The sequence below is a fragment of the Urocitellus parryii genome, chromosome 2 (genome assembly GCF_045843805.1).
Source record: "Urocitellus parryii isolate mUroPar1 chromosome 2, mUroPar1.hap1, whole genome shotgun sequence".
Taxonomy (NCBI): Eukaryota; Metazoa; Chordata; class Mammalia; order Rodentia; family Sciuridae; genus Urocitellus; species Urocitellus parryii.
The window spans coordinates 30,380,150-30,398,225 of record NC_135532.1 but is presented as its reverse complement, the minus strand read 5'-3'; the positions used below and the strand labels follow the sequence as shown (position 1 = coordinate 30,398,225).

Below are 18,076 nucleotides of genomic sequence, written 5' to 3'. Positions count from 1 at the left end.
CATTAATGAGTATTTTAGATTTAGTATTTATTTAAGCACAAGCAAACAAGATTCAGAATTCGCATGCACTTATCAGAAAAGAAAGCAAACAAGAAATATTTACTAATAGTTTGAGGTCATGAAACAATTAACACAACTAATGAAGAAAATGACTAAAATTGATAAAATGTGCTCTGAAATAGTATGATTTCGGATTTTATACACTACTTATATACTATTTTTCTCACTAGGTGATAAATAACTTTTCTAGAGAAAGTTTCTTAAGTGTTTAAAATCTGTATTTCTTGCATTATAATGTCGATGGCATAAACAGAAGGAACAAAATCAAACACAATCAAACACTTTGTAATTACGACAAAAGGAAATGAAATACAAATCAGACTAATAAAAGATATCAAGAATGAATTCACACATAGCTCAAGCTATGATAGACCTTATTTTGAACAAGCTCTACTTCCATAACAGAAAACTCAGCACTAAGCAGTAGAAGGCATTCAACAGTATGTGTGGAATGAACGAATGAATGCATTTTCAATAGTAAAGTTGTAGAGTTGTAAATAAAAGAAAGTGTGCACTATGGTAACAGTCAAGCTAAAATTCTCCCTCCTAGCATTAAGAACGTTTCTTTATCTTTTTAAATTCAGGTCTTTAAGCCAATTGTACTACTTATTCACACTTCTGTTGTTGAAAATAAAGCCTGATAAACACAGAAGCTAAACATTTGAAAAATGACCAAATTTTTATAGAAATAAGCTCACTTGGTTAGGTATTTTACGAATAAATAGGTCTCTCTAGATGGGTCAGGGTGGCCCACGCCTATAATCCCAGTGACTCTGGAAGCTGAGATGGGAGAATTTTAAGTTTGCGGGCCTCCTCTGCAACTTTGCATCTGAACAACTTAGTGAGAACCTGTCCCCCCAAAATTTTGTAACATATCTCTTTCACAGTTTTCTTTCTTGTTGCATTCAAGTTTTATGGCCTTTTAGTGTCTTATACTTATTCATATACCAGTTGGAGGGCATGTGATTTATTTCTAGATGTGGGCTATTCTGAATAAGGCTACCAGGAACATAAGGTGCAACTTTTGTGCAAAGGCATGTTTCATTTCTCCTGGATGTTTTCCTAAGAATGAAAATGTTAGGTCATATGATGACTATACATATGACCTGTTGAGGAACTGTCAAACTGTTTTCTCAAGTGGAAGCCCTATTTATGTTCCTGCTGGCAATGTTTGAGAGTTCCAATTTCTGCATATCATTGCTATCACTTATTATTTTCTGCCTGTTATGATTCTGGAATGTGTATTTCACTGTGGCTTTGGCTTGCCTTTTTTTTATTAAAAAATACATTGTTCTGTGATGCATAAAATTATCTTTTTAAAATTTTTTGTTTCTTCTTTTTAGTTCTACATAACAGAATCCATTTTGATATATTCCTACAAACATGGAATGTATCATATTCTAATTAGGATCCCAGTCTTGTAGATGTACACTATGTTGAGATTCGCTGTGGTATATTCATATATGTACACAGGAATGTTATGTCAGATTTATTCTACTGCCTCTCCTGTCCCCATCCTCCCTCACTTCCTTTCATTCTCCTTTGTCTAATCCAATAAGCTTCTACCTCTGCCTCCCCCGACTTGTTGTGGGTTAGTGTCCACCTTCATTTCTTGAAATTATCTTATTTCACTTTGCATGATAGTCTCCAGATCCATTCATTTACCAGCAAATGTCATAAAGTCATTCTTCTTTATGGCTGAGTAATATACCTTTATCCATTCATCCACTGAAGGACACTTAGATTGTTTCCATAGCTTGGCTATTGTGATTTGAGCTGCTATATACATAGATGTGGCTGCATTACTGTAGAATGCTGTTTTTAAGTCTTTTGGATATAGACTGAGGAGTGGGATAACTGAGTCCAAAAGTGGTACATTCCAGGTTTTCTCAGGAATCCCCATACTGCTTTCCAGAGTGTTTGCCTCAATTTTCAGTCCCACCAGCAATGTACGAGAGTACCTTTTCCCCCTACATCCTCACCAACATTTATTGTTGCTTGTATTCTTTATAACTGCCATTTTGACTGGAGTGAGATGGAATCTCAGTATATTTTAATTTGCATTTCTGTAATTGCTACACAATTTAACATTTGTTCATATTTTTGTTGACCATTCATATTTCTTCTTCAGAGATGTGTCTGCTTAGTTACATTACCCGTTTATTAATTGGATTATTTGTCTTTTTTATATTAAGCTTTTTGAGTTTTTTGAACATTCTAGAAATTAATACTTTTTCTGGGGTACAGGTGGCAAAGATTTTCTCCCAGTCTGTAGGCTCTCTCTTCACATTCTTGATTGTTTCCTTTGCTGTAAAGCACAGCATTTTAGTTTGATACTATCCCATTTACTTAATTTTAAATTTCATTTCTTTCACTTTAGAAGTCTTATTAAGGAAGTTGGTTCCTAAGCCAACATGTTGGAGTGTTGAGCCTACATTTTTTTCCTAGTAGGTACAGGTTTCTGGTCTAATACCTAGGTCTTTGATCCACTTTGAATTGAGTTTTGTACAGGGTGAGAGACAGTTAGATTTCATTCTACTACATTGGGATTTCCAGTTTTCCCAGAACCATTTGTTTGAAGAAGCTAACTTTTTTTCAATATATGTTTTTAGCACCTTTGTCTAATAAGAGATAACTGTATTTATGTGGGTTTGTCTCTGTGTCTTCTATTCCATTGGCCTTCATACCTGTTTTGGTGCCAACACCATGCTACTTTTGTCACTGTTTCATTTTTCTCACTAAGGATTGTTTTGGCTATTACGGGCCTCTTATTTTTTCAAATGAATTTCATGACTGCTTTTTCTATTTCTATTTCTGTGAAGAATGTCACTGGAATTTTGATGGAAATTGCATTAAATCTGTATAGCACTTTTGGTAGTATGGCTACTTTGACAATATTAATTCTGCCTACCTATGAACATGAAAGATCTTTTCCTCTTCTAAAGTCTTCTTCAGTTTCTTTCCTTAGTGTTTGTTTTAGTCAGCTTTTTGCAACTGCAACTAAAAGTCTGGATCAGCACAATAGTACAGGAAGAAAAGTTTATTTCAGAGATCTTAATCCATAGACAACAGACTCCATTCCTTGGGGCTCAAGGTGAGGCTGAACATCATAGCAGAAGAGTGTGGCAGAGAAAAGCGGCTCACATGATAATCAGAGAGCAGAGAGAGAGAGATAGGTCTCCACTTGCCAAGTAAAAATATATACCCCAAAGTCACACCCCTAAGTCCCACCTCCTCTAGCCACACCCCAACTGCCTTCAGTTACCACTCAATTAATCCCATCAAGGTGATTATTTCACTGATTGGGTTATCAAACAGTGCCCTAACCCAATCATTTATTTTCTGAACCTTCTTGCACTGTTTCACTTGTAAACTTTTGGGAGACAGCTCACATCCAAACCATAATAGTGTTCTATAGTTTTCACTGTAGAGGTTTTTCATCTATCTATTTTGTTAGATTGATTCCCAAATTGATTTTTTTTGGTGGAGGGGGCTATTGTGAATGGCATAGTTTTCCTAGTTTACCTTGCAGCTGAGTGTCATTGGTGTATAGGTTTGCGTTTCTTAATAGCTAAATAATGTTGAACATCTTTTTAAGTGCTTTTGGTCACTGGTAAAGTTTTTGTATAGAAATATTTAATTGTATATTTTTTCATGGTTTTAATTGGGTTATTTTTCTTCTTCATATTAAGTGCTAAGTATGTTTCACATATTCTAGAAACAAATCTCTTTTTAGACACCAGATTTGATAGTATTTTTTCCTACTCTGTAAGTTGCCTTTTCACTTTGTTAATGACAGTTTTCAGAGGTAAAAAGCTTTTAATTTTGATGAAGTTTAATGTATTCAATGTCACTATTATATACTAGTAATTTATAAAATACTTTTATGTCTTACATTTATGTGAATCAAGTTTTTCAATGACAGTATTTTCTAACTTTTTTTAATAAAAATGACCACTAGTTTTGACAATTTTTCCTTGAGTCTTAGAATAAAAAAAAGTTTGAAAAAAGAATTTTTAACTGAGATCAAACTTATAATGAAGTGCAGAGATTTTAAATATAGACTTTAATGAGTTTTGATAACTGTATATATTCATGTAACTGTCACCCATGCCAATTCAATGAGGAAAGGGTTTTGAGAAAAAGGGTTTGGTTCATTGCTTTGTTAGCAAATGACAAACACAGGGGACTCCAGTCATAAAGGCTGTGATTATGCCCATCAGAAAGAACAGAAGGGTTTTTTTTTAAAGAAGAGATTTATTCCAGGTGTTCCCTGTGGGAGGTTGTGATTCACTTGTTAATTTGGCATACAGCCATTTCTTAGATCTTCTGTGTCATCCCTGAAGTCTGAATTACTTGGTTCCTATAGTGTATGTGGTCTATGATGGGAAACAGGTAATCCTGTTCTCCACCATCATGTTAGGAAGGGGGAAAGGGGAAGAGGAAATAAAAAAACATGTCTATCTTAAAATAAGCCTCAGTGGCAGAGCAGCAAGGGCTATATTCAAAGCATGAGGTGGACCACTGTTACATAACCAAACAAATTCAAAGTTTATAGCATTTTCATTTACCTAAAAATTCTGTTATCACTCTTTTCTGTTAATTCCTTGAGTTGCCACTATCATTCTGATATTTGTCACTTTATTTTAATTTCTCATATTCTAGAACCTCATAAAAATTGATAACAGCATTTACTTATTTGCATTTGGTATATGTTTTTTACTTTGACCCAGTTAGTATATGTTGTATTATTCCATTATTTCTGCTTGCTGAATTCTATCATGCATTCTGTGAAAATATATCTTTTAAATGTATATTATTATGATTCTTTGTACATTAAACATCCATACAAGCAAATACATGGTAATGAAGATATTTAGGTTTGCAAAAGCTGGGCGTGATGGTGGCTGAAAAAAATGGAAGGCTATTGCTAAGGGTGTGTTCAATCCCCAGTACAGAAAGGCAGGGGTGGTCCTTCAATAAGTAATATCATTAATGAGCTCTGAAATTCTTTCAAAAACTTAATGTGTTAACTAAGGTGATAAGAAGCCTTCTAATTCAACTTTTAAAGATAAAATTTACTTTAGCTTGTCTCATTTTAAATACATACAAGAGACCTAGTATAATCTGGGCTCTAGGGGTGAAAGGAAAAAGCATAATAAATTTACTTTCAAATTCAGGTTTTGGGGAACACTAAAAACAATTGTTTTAAAAAATCCATAGTTTTTTCTAGCATAATTTAGTCATAGTTTCTCATAGAAAATTTTGCCACATAACTATTTTACCTGGATCTACATAGTTCCTGTAAGTTTAAATCACAACATCTTCATCATAGAAAATACATGAGGGCAGGCCATGTGTGGTGGTGAAAGCCTATTTTCCCAGCAGTTCAGGAGTCTAAGGCAAAAGGATTGCAAGTTCAAAGATAGCCTCAGCAATTTAGCAAGACCTGTCTCAAAATTAAAAAAAAAGAAAAAGGGCTGGCGACGTTGCTGACAAGTTGAGCATGCCTGGATTCGATCCCCATACCAAAACAAACAAACAAAAAAACCAGAAGAGGGATTTATTCTCTGTTATGGCTTAGAGATGAGGCTTAACCCAAAAGCTCCTATATGAGACAACACTAGAACCTTCAGAGGTGAAATGACTGAGTTATAAGAGCCTTAATTTAATCAGTGTACTAATCTATTAATAAGGATAATAGGGGTAACTGCAGGAAGTGGGTCATCAGGGGCTTGCCTTTGGCATATATATCTTATCCCTGTTGAGGAACTCTCTCTCTGCTTCCTGACTGTCATTTCGGGAGCTGCTTTCCTACACTTGCAGTCTTCTGCCATTGATGTTCTGCCTCACCTTGGGCCCAGATCAATGCAGTCAGCCATCTGTAGACTGAAACCTATGAAATTGTATGCCACAACTAAACTTTTCCTTCTCTAAAAATGTTCTTGTCAGGTGTTTTGGTCACAGTGGCAAAAAAGCTGACTAAAATACACACATTTTCTCAAGTTTTCCTTCTGTCATATAGCTAGTGTGTACTTTCAGAGCCAACAAAACTCAGAATTCCTTAAAAAACTGTGGTAATCCTTTATTTCTAAAATTTAAATGTTTGTATATGCATATGTATAATCTTAGTAGAAAAACTAAATACTTTAAACAGTTGAGAAAAAACTCAAGGGGAAAAATAACACTAAAATTCTCCATCCTAAGATTATAGTATACCACTTAGTTACTTGATCTATGAAGATGTGCACATATAATTCCTGAAAAAAAACCCTAATAATTTTGGATCTCCTTTGTTTTAGAAATTAAGGCTCTTAAAAATGACTATGGGCTGGGCATGGTGGCATAGCCTATAATCCCAGTGACTGGGGAGGCTGAGGCAGGAGGATCATGAGTTCAAGCCAGCCTCAGTAAATTAGCCAGGCACCTAGGAACTCAGAGAGACCTTGTCCCTAAATAAAATATAAAAAAGGCCTGGGGTGTGGCCCAGTGGTTAAGTGCCCCGGGGTTCAATCCCTGGTACAAAAAAAAAAAAAAAAAAAAAAGACTATGGGTTTATAGAAATTTCAAAAATAAAAATAAATTGGCATTCTTAGCATAATATTTACAATTGATCTCAAATATTGTTAATTATAAAACACTCCAAAATATCATGGATTATTTAAATGTAAAAAAAAAAGGTTTCTTGGGCCAGGTGTGGTGGCTCCTGCCTGTGATCTCAGCAGTTCAAGAAGCTGAGACAGGAGGATCTTAAGTTCAAAGCCATTAGCCACTCAGTGAGACCCTGTCTCTAAATAAAACACAAAATGGGGCTGGGGATGTGGCTCAGTGGTTGAGGGCCATGGGTTCAAGCCCCAGTACTTCCTCCCCCACCCAAAAAAGGTATCTTGGAATCTATGAAATATAAGATAAAAATTGATGAAAAAATAATGGTTTTAAACAATCTGTTTGGATTCTGATGCTACATAATACCAACTGTATTGTCTTAAAATTTCTGAATTTTAACTTTCTCTTATTTCTCAACTGGAAAGCTTAGGATAATATAAATTCAGTGCCTCATACATAATAATGTAAACTCCAGGAACATTAGTCTTATCTTGATGATGTTTGGAAGGTACACCCTGGTAACACTTAATACAATTTATTTTCTTTAGGAAAGAAGCTAAATACCACTGTTGAGGTTTCCAATCTATTTACAAAACATTAATGAATCTGAAAGAAATGATGATAATCTAGTATAATAATCAATTTAAATTTATAAACAATTTAAACACAAACTCACCTTTAAAATCTTTCTATATTCAATGTTAACTCTGTCAGTGCCTATTGGGGATGAAGATCTGCTCCATGTTAGTGGTTTTTGATAAACATATTAATAATTTTTATCAATATTGAGTCTGCTGTGAAACACTATATATGTTTCTATGTAATTTATGAAAAGGTCAATCTTTTTATTTTTTATTTTTAGTGCATTATAGTTATACATAATAGTACGGTTCATTTCGAAATATTCATAAATGCATATAACATAGCTTTTTCCAGTACCATCCCCTTACTTTTCTTCCTCCCCCACCCACTAATCATTTTATTACCTTGAGTAATTGACCATGAACGTTCTTAATTAAGTTTTCTTTTAAACTTTATTAAACTATTGTTCTAATTCAAATTCCCTTAGATATCTGAATTTTAAAATGCATATTCTACTTTACAAAATAATCTCCTCAATAAAGTAATTGCCACAAACACCTAATAAGTTATCAATCCTTCTCATCCAACATAAGAAACACAAAATATTCCATATCTGCAAATAGAGAAGGAATACTAAATGCTAAATGAAAGTGATGCAAGATAAAGTGAATTATAGCTGTTCAGGCTATCCCTACCCTTAAAATAGAAAGAAAAATTATATAAAATTGTTGTTTTGTTTTGTTGTGTGTGTGTGTGTGTGTGTGTGTGTTTTGTGGTCTGCGGATCAAACCCTGGGCCTTATTCATGCTAGGCAAGCACTCTATCACTGAGCTATATCCCCAACCCTCACATAGTTTTTAAAAAAATGATATATCAAGCTTTCAGAGAGAGCTATTGTTCAGACGTTCTACAAGCAGCAATATGAGATAAACCCAAGTACTATGGCATTTAGTTTTAATATGCATATTTTTATAAAGTTAATGCTATTTTACACAAATGACTATAAAAAGTTTTTACAGGAAAACCAAGCAGATACAACTTACCACATCCCGAAAGACAACGGCACGCAGGCGATTAATATCAACATCCTGAAGAAGTCTATCAGGATCTTTGATAGGAGAAAGGTTACCTGGAACATTTTCTAAGGGAGTCTTAAAAACAAAAAAGAATTGTAAAGAAGTAACATATTCCAAAAAATCATACAGAAGTATCATTTCCCACTATCTTTAACTTAGGCTGAACTAACTTCCTCCTCACAGAGCTAACATCTATTAAGGACACCCAATTATAAGGCACATTTTTTATTCTCTGCTCATGGTTTCTCTTTATCAGCACCATTACCACTATAGACCTATAAAGGTAGGTAACAGAATAGTAGGAAAAGACTGATCTTGAACTTCATAACATCTGGGCTCAAGCCTCTGCTGTGTGACCTTGTGCTTATTGTTAAAATTTCTTTTAAGTCTCACTTTCCCTGTCTCTAATTAAAAATTGTCTTTGAGTCTCTAGGCTCATTTATTCATCAGGAATTTATAAAATGTGAGACTATCATATTATATTACTTTGTGAGATTTTATAGATGTAACCATTTCAAGATCTATAAAAAGACAAGGTAAGCACTAAAAAAAGTTTTAGTCATAGCCCACTAAAGCTGAAAGACATTAATGAGCACTAAACTAAAACAATTTTTTTATAACTGAAGAAATAAAAATCTACAGATTTTAGGTAATATAGCACACAGTAAACTAGAAAGTGAGCCAAGTTCCCTGAAACTCAATCTAGTACTTTTTGCATTTTTACAATACATTAAAAATTATGTGGATTAAATTTGATAATATATGTAAAATGTCAAACATAATTTCTGAACCTAACAGGTTGTTGCTCTAATAAAAAATAACATAGGCCAACTTTAACTTCTCTATAGGGATTAATGGTCCTATTTAACTCCCAAATCAAAGTGTTTGATTCCTTTGTAGCACTGGATAATAAAAACAGTACAATATGTGTAGGCTGATATTATTTGGTTTGTTATAATATCAAACTTACCACTTCTAGGACTTCAGGTGAGATCTTAACTTCTAAAAATCTCACATCATTGTGAATTACAAGATAATAATATTTATCAGAATATTATTAAAGAAAGTAACACATAATTTCTACCATAGATGAATTTATACTGTTAAGTGGGAAAAAACTAGAAATATTTTAATTGATATACCATTTTACATTTTTACAAATGTGACCCTAATATAATTGGATCTTTTTAGAGTCTATATGATAAGAAATGCTTGGATTATGGTTCATTTTTAAAACAGTAAAAAAATGAAGCCCCATGAAAGTCTGTGATTCATCCAAGTTCACACATATTAGTAGCAGGGAATTTTTTATATCATAGTAAAATATTAACCATGGTTTACTGACTAAAGTGCCACATTAAAAAAACATAGAAGCACAGGGAGGGAAAACAAAACAAACAAATAAACAAAACAAAACAATAACAACAACAACAAAAAAACACAAAGAACAAACACAAAACCTTACCACCTAGATCCTTTTACTCCCTATACTGAAATGTGCTTTGTTGACAAGTCAAATCTTCCTAGTATTCCTATCTCCATCACTTATTCATTTTCACCATCAAATGAAAGTAGATCACTAAAAATTTCATTGGGCTTTTCTGTCTATATTCTATAATGAGGGCAATACTTGCCTTGAAAATCTTCTGAGGTGTCCCTAATAGCTATTAAAGAAAGTATACACATCTTTGGGATCTAAGTTTTCCAAAATACTAATTTCTTTATTCATTTCCTAAGTATATATTGACTTTAACTTCTAGAGACAGAAAGGAAATCATTTTTAACAACATGTTAAATAATAACATAATATTAATATTAAAATATAAATAATATCTTGCCAGAATTTTAATATATTACTTCTTTTTATATAATTGATACAAACACCCTATAAATTGAGATTTGCATCCACAGACTTAAGAAATTAATCTCAAGTCAGGAAACCAATAAGTGGTAGACTCAGAATACTAACTCAAGACTGTACCTTTTTACAATGTATGCACAGTGTCCTAAATTTCAAAGTTGTATAAGATGTGGACGCTGTCCTCTAACAACTAATAGTCTATTATGTCATACAAGAAATATGACTCAGATTATTGACACATTAATATTTAATTTCCCAAGCAATGGAGAGCCCTATGGAGTCTTGTGATAATTTGTGGTTAAATTATTACTCTTGTGAATATTTCCCTGACAATAGTGAAAAAGAAAAGAGACTGCAATATTGCAAATAACCAACCAACATGATTAATATGTGGTTCGTCTGTTTGAAAATGACAGAAGTTAAAAACCATAGTCTTTGTAAAATTATTTCAACTCTTATTTCCTATTTTCTTTTATTGAGCAAAAAAATTACTAGGCCATATTAAACATCTAATTATAAGTACAGTGAATATAAAGAGACATATGGGTTTTATGAAAACATCAGAGAAATTTGTTTTAGATTGAGATGGTGGTCAGAAATGTCAGAAAACATTTCCCTGTAGGTTTTTCTTTTCTTTGAGACAGGATATTGCTATGTTGTTCAAGCTGGTATTGAGGTTGTGGTCTCAAGTGATCCTTCCTCCTTAGCCTTCAAAGCAGATGGGATAAAAGGTATGCTCCACCATAAGCAGCTTGAGAGAATTAACATTTAAACTAAACCTAAGATCTGAACTAATTTTAGCTGGCTGAAAAATAAGGAGGAAGATTTCAAGTAAAGGTAACTATGTAAAAAGCTAAGGTGTTAAAAAAAAACCTTTTGGTGAACTAAATAAAGTCTAAAGTATGACTAAAATTGTACAAGCAAAGAGAGGGTAAATACACAAGCAGGAGCTAGGGACAGAATTGCAGACCAATCATGGAGGACCTTGAAAATCATGCTAATAAAACTGGATGTAATACCAATGTCAGGAAAATTTCTAATAGTGAATGCAGAATGAGAATTATTAATCCAATCCCCAAAATATTCTATATTGTTCATATATTTGGTGGTATTAAATATATATTTCTTGACTGTCACGTCTGTCACCAAAAAAGTACATCCATTTAAAAATTGCATTTCTCATACACTGACCTCTGAAAATACCTGTAATGCTTAAAAATAGAAAAGAACTAAAAAATTTTCATGCTATGTGCTAACATGATTCTCCTAAGATTCCTATGAAGTAGAAATTATGAGTATATTCTTCAATAACCTCCCAAATGCAAATTTCAGACAGATTAATTAATCTTGCCAACATAGGTTTGAAGCAGAGAAGTAGGCACCAGAGCCTAAAGCTATCTGATTACAAATACCATGTTTCTTTGTTTTCATAAACTAAAAAAAAATTTTCCCAGTAAATTATATTTCACATAGAAAATGACTGATTACCTTTGATGTTGTTGTGGCAGTCACACTTTGGGGAACTTCCTGAGGTTTACTGCTTCCAAGAGAAGATTTGTTTCCCCTGTCTCTTTGTCTTTGTCGACATTCTAAACAGTTTCTCACAGCTACACAACAAACTATTTAAAAAGTTAAAATCATTATTATTGTAAATTGTTCACTTTGATGTACTGAATAAAATATGCTGGTTTATTCTTTTTGTATTTTTCTCTTTCCCCTATACACAATTACTTTTAAGATCAATTACATCAATGTATTGTGCAATCATGAAATACAATAATGAAAGCACAGTATGTATAATATATATGTTATATTATATACCTAAAAATAAAAACAAAATATACTACCAGGCAGCTGAAGGAACAGAGAATAAATACTACTATGAAGCTCCAATATATCCTTCCTATTCTATTTTCCTCCCTTCTTCACAATTCTGAAATTTAGTAATAAAGCTTTTAACGAAATTCACATGTGATTTTAAAATTTTAACAATAAGGCATCTGCCCTTAATTTGACTATCTTGGTGATTATACTAATCATAACTTCCCACTTCAGGAATATTTAAGTTCTACCAATCACAATGTTTACATTTCCTCATGGTAGGTGACCCTGTGGTCTTTGACAACAGGCATCCAATACATTCATGTAATGATAGCAATAAAATATAATAAGTTGTACAGATTTTGGACTTAGACCATCTGAACTTGAATCCTGGCTCTACAATTAATTAGATGTGTGATGGTAGACCAGTGGTTTAAACTCTGGGTGCCTCAATTTCCTCACGTGTAAAATGAGAATAAATACAGTAACTCATTTAGAGGGCTGTTGTGAAGATTAATTAACACATGTAAAGTGCTTATAAAAGTAATTAATACCTTTAAGAGGTAATAAATAAGGCTTGCTGACTCACTTATAAAGATTTCCTATAGCTGAGAAAACTCATAATGTGTAAAAATGAAATCAGTCTTCTATTTAGAAATAAAAGTTCAGAATAACCAAATTAATTTTGATTTCAAGATACTGAGGCATTTAAAAACGTGTCTTTCTCATGTTTGTTTGATGACATGTTTGTGGGCCTAGGTCACTAACCTTAGTACTAGTTTATCAAAATAGAATTCATAAATGGATTTGTATTAAAATCACTTCAATGAAATGCTATTGTCTCAATGAGTTTAAAATAATTCCAAATATATTTAACTATATTTTAAGTAATAAAAGATTAGAGATTTCCAATTCCATGAAAATTCCAATGTGAAGAGATAAGATTTTGAAATTTGATAATTCTAAAGAATTACAAGACAATCACTAAATTACATAATCATCAATACTGTATGCACCACAGTGCTGCAGAAAAATAACCTGTAAGTAATTATGTAATGTGCACTGCTCTTCTTAACAGACTTACCTAGTCTTAGGCACTGTCGCATTAAACCTCCAGAAGACATGTTCTTTTCAGCTTCAATCTCACTGAAATTCAGAGAGCTGGCAAACACAAGGACATCAACCATAGCCATCAATCGACTGAGGAAAGTAACTGCAGTCTCAGCTGACATGCCTTGTGTCACTTCAATATTTTCCAATTCCGTCTTTAAAAAAGTAGAAGAGTTAAGCCTTGTTTAAAAATGGAAAACACAATTTATAACATATACTACAGGTGAACATAAGTTTAGTAAAAATAGTAAACAAAAGTGAAAATGAATACATATGTAACTTAATTATGTCAAATTTATTTATCACAGTTATCTTTGACTAAAGGAAAAGAATATTTTAAAAATGCTGATTTTAAATGTCATTAGTTATAAAAAACTATATATATTTAAGATCATCTCCCAGTGATATTATTTAGAAATGCCCACACATATGTACTCACATTAATTTGGTTTTATTTTGTTAATTCACAAAGAGATAAGATTAATATTTCTTTCCTAAAATCCTTACTCTCATTTATAAAACAATATATTTTATCTTTTTTATGTGTCTAATGAATAATGGTAAAAATATACCGTGATTTCATTAGGCCTCAAAATGAGATGGCTGTCAAATTAGAATGTATAATAATTTCCTATGAATTTTAGAATAAACTAAAACTACTAGGTACTTTATATGTACAATAAAATTCTAGGGTAAAAATAATCAAGAGGATCATTAATTCCTCTAGACATTTGTGACCTATAAAATAGTAGCAATAAGAAAAATCAGTAGCTCTAGACTGGAAGCTAAACTTTTACTAAAATATTGCCAGTTACAAAGATCTAATTTCCTCTTTCAAGAAAAGATTACAAAGTATTCTTTTTCTTAACATGGGAGACTGTAGTTTTGTAAGCAACGGCAACATTTTTAAATTTATTTACCATTGTATACAATATAGCATTTTAATGATTTTGGTTCTTTATAATTAGGCTTTATTTTCTCAGTGCCTAAAGGAGTGAAGAAGAGTCATGAATGCTTTAAAAATAAAATTTCTGCTATTTAAATTTTCTGCATATATCCACACTAAGCATACTGATTAAGCTATGTCTTAACAAATGATACCACTATGAGGCAAGCATATGTGATAGATTTCAGATTATAATTAATGTTCCCTTTTGACATTGTATATCATTATACCTAAACTTCTTTCTGCTCAGAAGAAGCAAGGATATTAATATGAAAATGTCAGGAAAAAAACACCAATGGGAAGATTAAACTAAAAAATTTCTAAGCAATTCTATACAAGATGGGTAATCAAACTGGTGACTACTGTAAGCACTAAAGAACTTAAGAACTTTAGTGCTACATGGACTAACCTCAGTTCTAAATGTAGTACAAAATGTAGCAAACTTTCTTCCTTCCATTTAACATCAAATAGGGTTAAAACCATTCTGGCTAAAATGAGCTTGTAAATACAAATCTATTTGTCCTTACTGATTCACAGTAGTATGCCAATTGAGTATCCATGGCCTAAAAGGGAATAAATTCATAACTCACATTTTACCAGGCAAATTCCGTATTTTTTTTACTTTCTGAATATATAGCATCATTTTATATTTAGCATGGATATGGCATCATGAATTTAAAATCTATAACCATGACAGAATAGTTCATAAGAAAAAACAAGATTTTTAAATCTCTTTTCTGAAAATTCAGTATTCTCTAATGGAATGGAAAATGTGGCCATTGCTTAGGTCTAACAAATATTCCAAATAACTTTTAAAACATTAGAATTCAGTATATGTCCTCAAAATGCGTCCTCAAAAAATTCATCATCATTTCAAGATACTGAAATTATGAGGTCTATCTTTTTTTTAATGGTTTGATTTTCCAGTTGTTTAGAGTCTATAGGTCTAATCTTCAAAATGTGCTTTCATTCAAAATGAGGAAATTATAAACAGAATAATTCAATTTTCCACATAATTTAACAAAGTATTTATTTTTTACTAAAATAATAAAATGTTAAAGTAAAAGGCATTTTTAACACAAACAATGAGCTACAAAAGAATTCTTATATTCTATATAGAAATAATTTTATAAATATGATGAAATGTTACATGAGCATCTTATGACAGGGCTTACAAATAAAGATTACTTATACACAGCTACTATAAATCTCAAACTATCTCTCATCCTATTTCCTTTAATTGGAAATCTGATCAGATACATGACTGTAACAATATTGCTTTCAATTATATAATAGTTTGTTTATTATAGTTACTTATAAAAAAGTAATTAATAAATTTGAAAAATTAAGCTTTTAGTGAATCTTAATACAAAGGATATACCTAATGTTAAAGATGGTATGAAAACTCAAAATATAACCAAGTCAAAAATTTCGTAAATAATTAAAAATAAAATTTAAAACAGAAAAACCTAAAAATTACCACAGAAATAATACTAACCTTAGAACCCTGGACATGCATTAGACAAAACAGACAAGAGACCAAAAAAAGTACAAGAAAAGGAAATTATTAAAATTAAATGAAAATATAATGAAAATTGAAAAACAAAATAATATATTTTAAAATCATATTTGATTATTTTATCAAAAGCAAAATTCTCAGAAGAGATATTCATTTTATAAATTGCATAAGGTTAAAAGTTAAATATTTAGACTAAAATTTATTTTTTATTTGAATAACTCTGCCCAAATAATATATGCATATATATGTATAGCTTATGTAGTAGAAATTATGCATACTCTAGTTTACAAAACAAATATCTTTTCCTACTAGATGATTAATGAAACAATTTAACAAATGAAGTAAATAATGCCTCTGGAAAATAAACTATTTATACTAACTTTTTAGAATTTTATAAGAAAATCATATTATAATTTATTTCCTCAAACATTCAGAATTTTACCTATAAATCAAAACTGAAATATATAAGTGATTAAACTTAAAATCCCTTTTGCATGCCATAAAAAAAACTCGCTGATACACTAAACAAGGCCTGCATACAAGCATGATAATGATGTATTATACTAAGTTTCAGAGTTTTAATAAGAATCATATTCATATAATAAAAACTTTACAGAGGGGGCTGGGGTTGTAGATTAGTGGTAGAGCATCTGCCTAGCTCGTGTGAGGCACTGGGCTCAATCCTCCATACCACATAAAAATGAAGATATTGTGTCCATCTATAACTAAAAATATTTTTTAAAAAACTTTACAGAGGATTAAATTTAATAATATTCTCTAACTATTACTATTATTGATTTTTGATAACAAATGTATGTGAGTATACATTTAAAAATGTGCTATTTTTAGGGCAGATTCACTGGAAAACAAAAGCATTCTGAGAAAACCACAGTATGATCATTAATATGAGATAAACACAAGTAAAAACAAAAGTATTATTAGTCACTTTTCCAAATCTATCAACTACATATCATTAAAATTAAAGATTAAGCTAACTAAAATTAAGAGTTTGTCATCAATTTTGGCTAGAAAAAGGAAAAATATTGATTTAACTTATGATGCTGATATTATAGTAAAACCAGAAATGCCATTCTCTATTAATTTTTTTGGGGGGGACAGACAAATTAAACCATATATGACATCAAATTAAATTCTAAACAGTCAGTCTTCTGGACTGGACGGTTGATCAAAATGGTCTTTTTAAAATCACAAAAGTGATTGTACAATTTGTAGTTGATACATGTTTTTTGCTGCTCTTCATTTTTTCCCCTCTGATTCTCTGCTTTCATTCATGAACAACTTGAACAATGTGATTGAAAAAAAATGAGAAGATTCAATTGACTAGATCCCAAAATAATGCAAAAAAAAATCAGTCACAAAAATTCCTTCCTCAAATGAAAGTTTGATCAAATTGAATATAAATGATCTATTTTGAAAGTATTAAAATTAACACTATTTGTTTAATTTAGAAATTAAAACTATTTTCTGACTTATTTTCTGTGCCAGGTATGATTTTAAGTAATCTATTCAACCTGAAATCTCAAAGAGTGATGCTTACTCAATAATATTAAGTTCATAGGGATGTGTGACTGTATTCTTTTATACTTCAAGTTTCTATTACAAGAAAGATTAACCTAAACAATTAAATTTTTCTTCCAGGATAATGATACAGCAAAAGTAATATACAAATGTTACTCCTGGTATACAATGCTATATTCATCTAAGTTTCCTCTTCTAGGCCAATCTTATGGAAATAACAAGCAAAAAGATGATAGTATTTTAGTCTTTTGTTATCAAAGTACATCACCCATAATAACTTAGTTCCAAAAAATACTAAACACCTCCAAAAAGAACTCAAGAAAGAAAACTTTCATTAAGAGCATTCCACATCAAACACTTTTGTATGTATCACTTAATCTCAAAAACCACTGTGTGGGATAATTAATATCATTAAAAAAAATGAAAACACTGAAGTTGAGCTCAAATCTGGTAAATGGTTGAGCCCTGGTAAAAATACAGGTCTATCTTATGCTAAAACCCACACACCTTCAACTAAATCATGATTCCTAAAAAGGTCATATCTGAGTCTCAGTGAAAAATGACTTGTTTTTTAAAAAGCAGTCAATTACCTGAGATGTACAATTTTTCTGAGAAATTAGAAAGACATATTATTGGGTTGAGTTTTGGGTTGTTATTTTTTAAATAAGGAACTATAGAGAATACTTAGCATTCTACTTATCTTCTCAAAAGTTAATATAATTCAATATTGGAAATGTCAAATGACAAAAAATCATTAGTATGGCTGAGTGTAAAAGGTTACATATAGAGAATATAATGACCAAAACATTAAGTGAAATTATTTTTAAAAATTAAAAATTAACAATTGGTAAGTCAAATTCAAGTTCTTATTTAATAAGAATGAATTTTTCTTAAGTTCTATCTACTGAGTTTTCAATGATTAGTAACAGCTAATAAAATTTTCACATGATGTCACC

At 31.2% G+C, this 18,076-nt stretch overlaps 1 protein-coding gene across 1 annotated transcript in view; it reads right to left on the bottom strand.

Moving 5' to 3' along the window:
- The window catches only part of Nbea (neurobeachin), a 620,123-nt gene that overhangs the window by 399,322 nt on the left and 202,725 nt on the right, over positions 1–18,076 (bottom strand). Inside the window, exons 25-27 of the mRNA XM_077795156.1 lie at positions 13,091–13,271; positions 11,674–11,804; positions 8,292–8,399 (exon numbers count right to left, since the gene is read on the bottom strand). Coding sequence (XP_077651282.1) covers positions 8,292–8,399; positions 11,674–11,804; positions 13,091–13,271 — 420 coding nt within the window. The remainder of the gene's footprint in view (positions 1–8,291; positions 8,400–11,673; positions 11,805–13,090; positions 13,272–18,076) is intronic.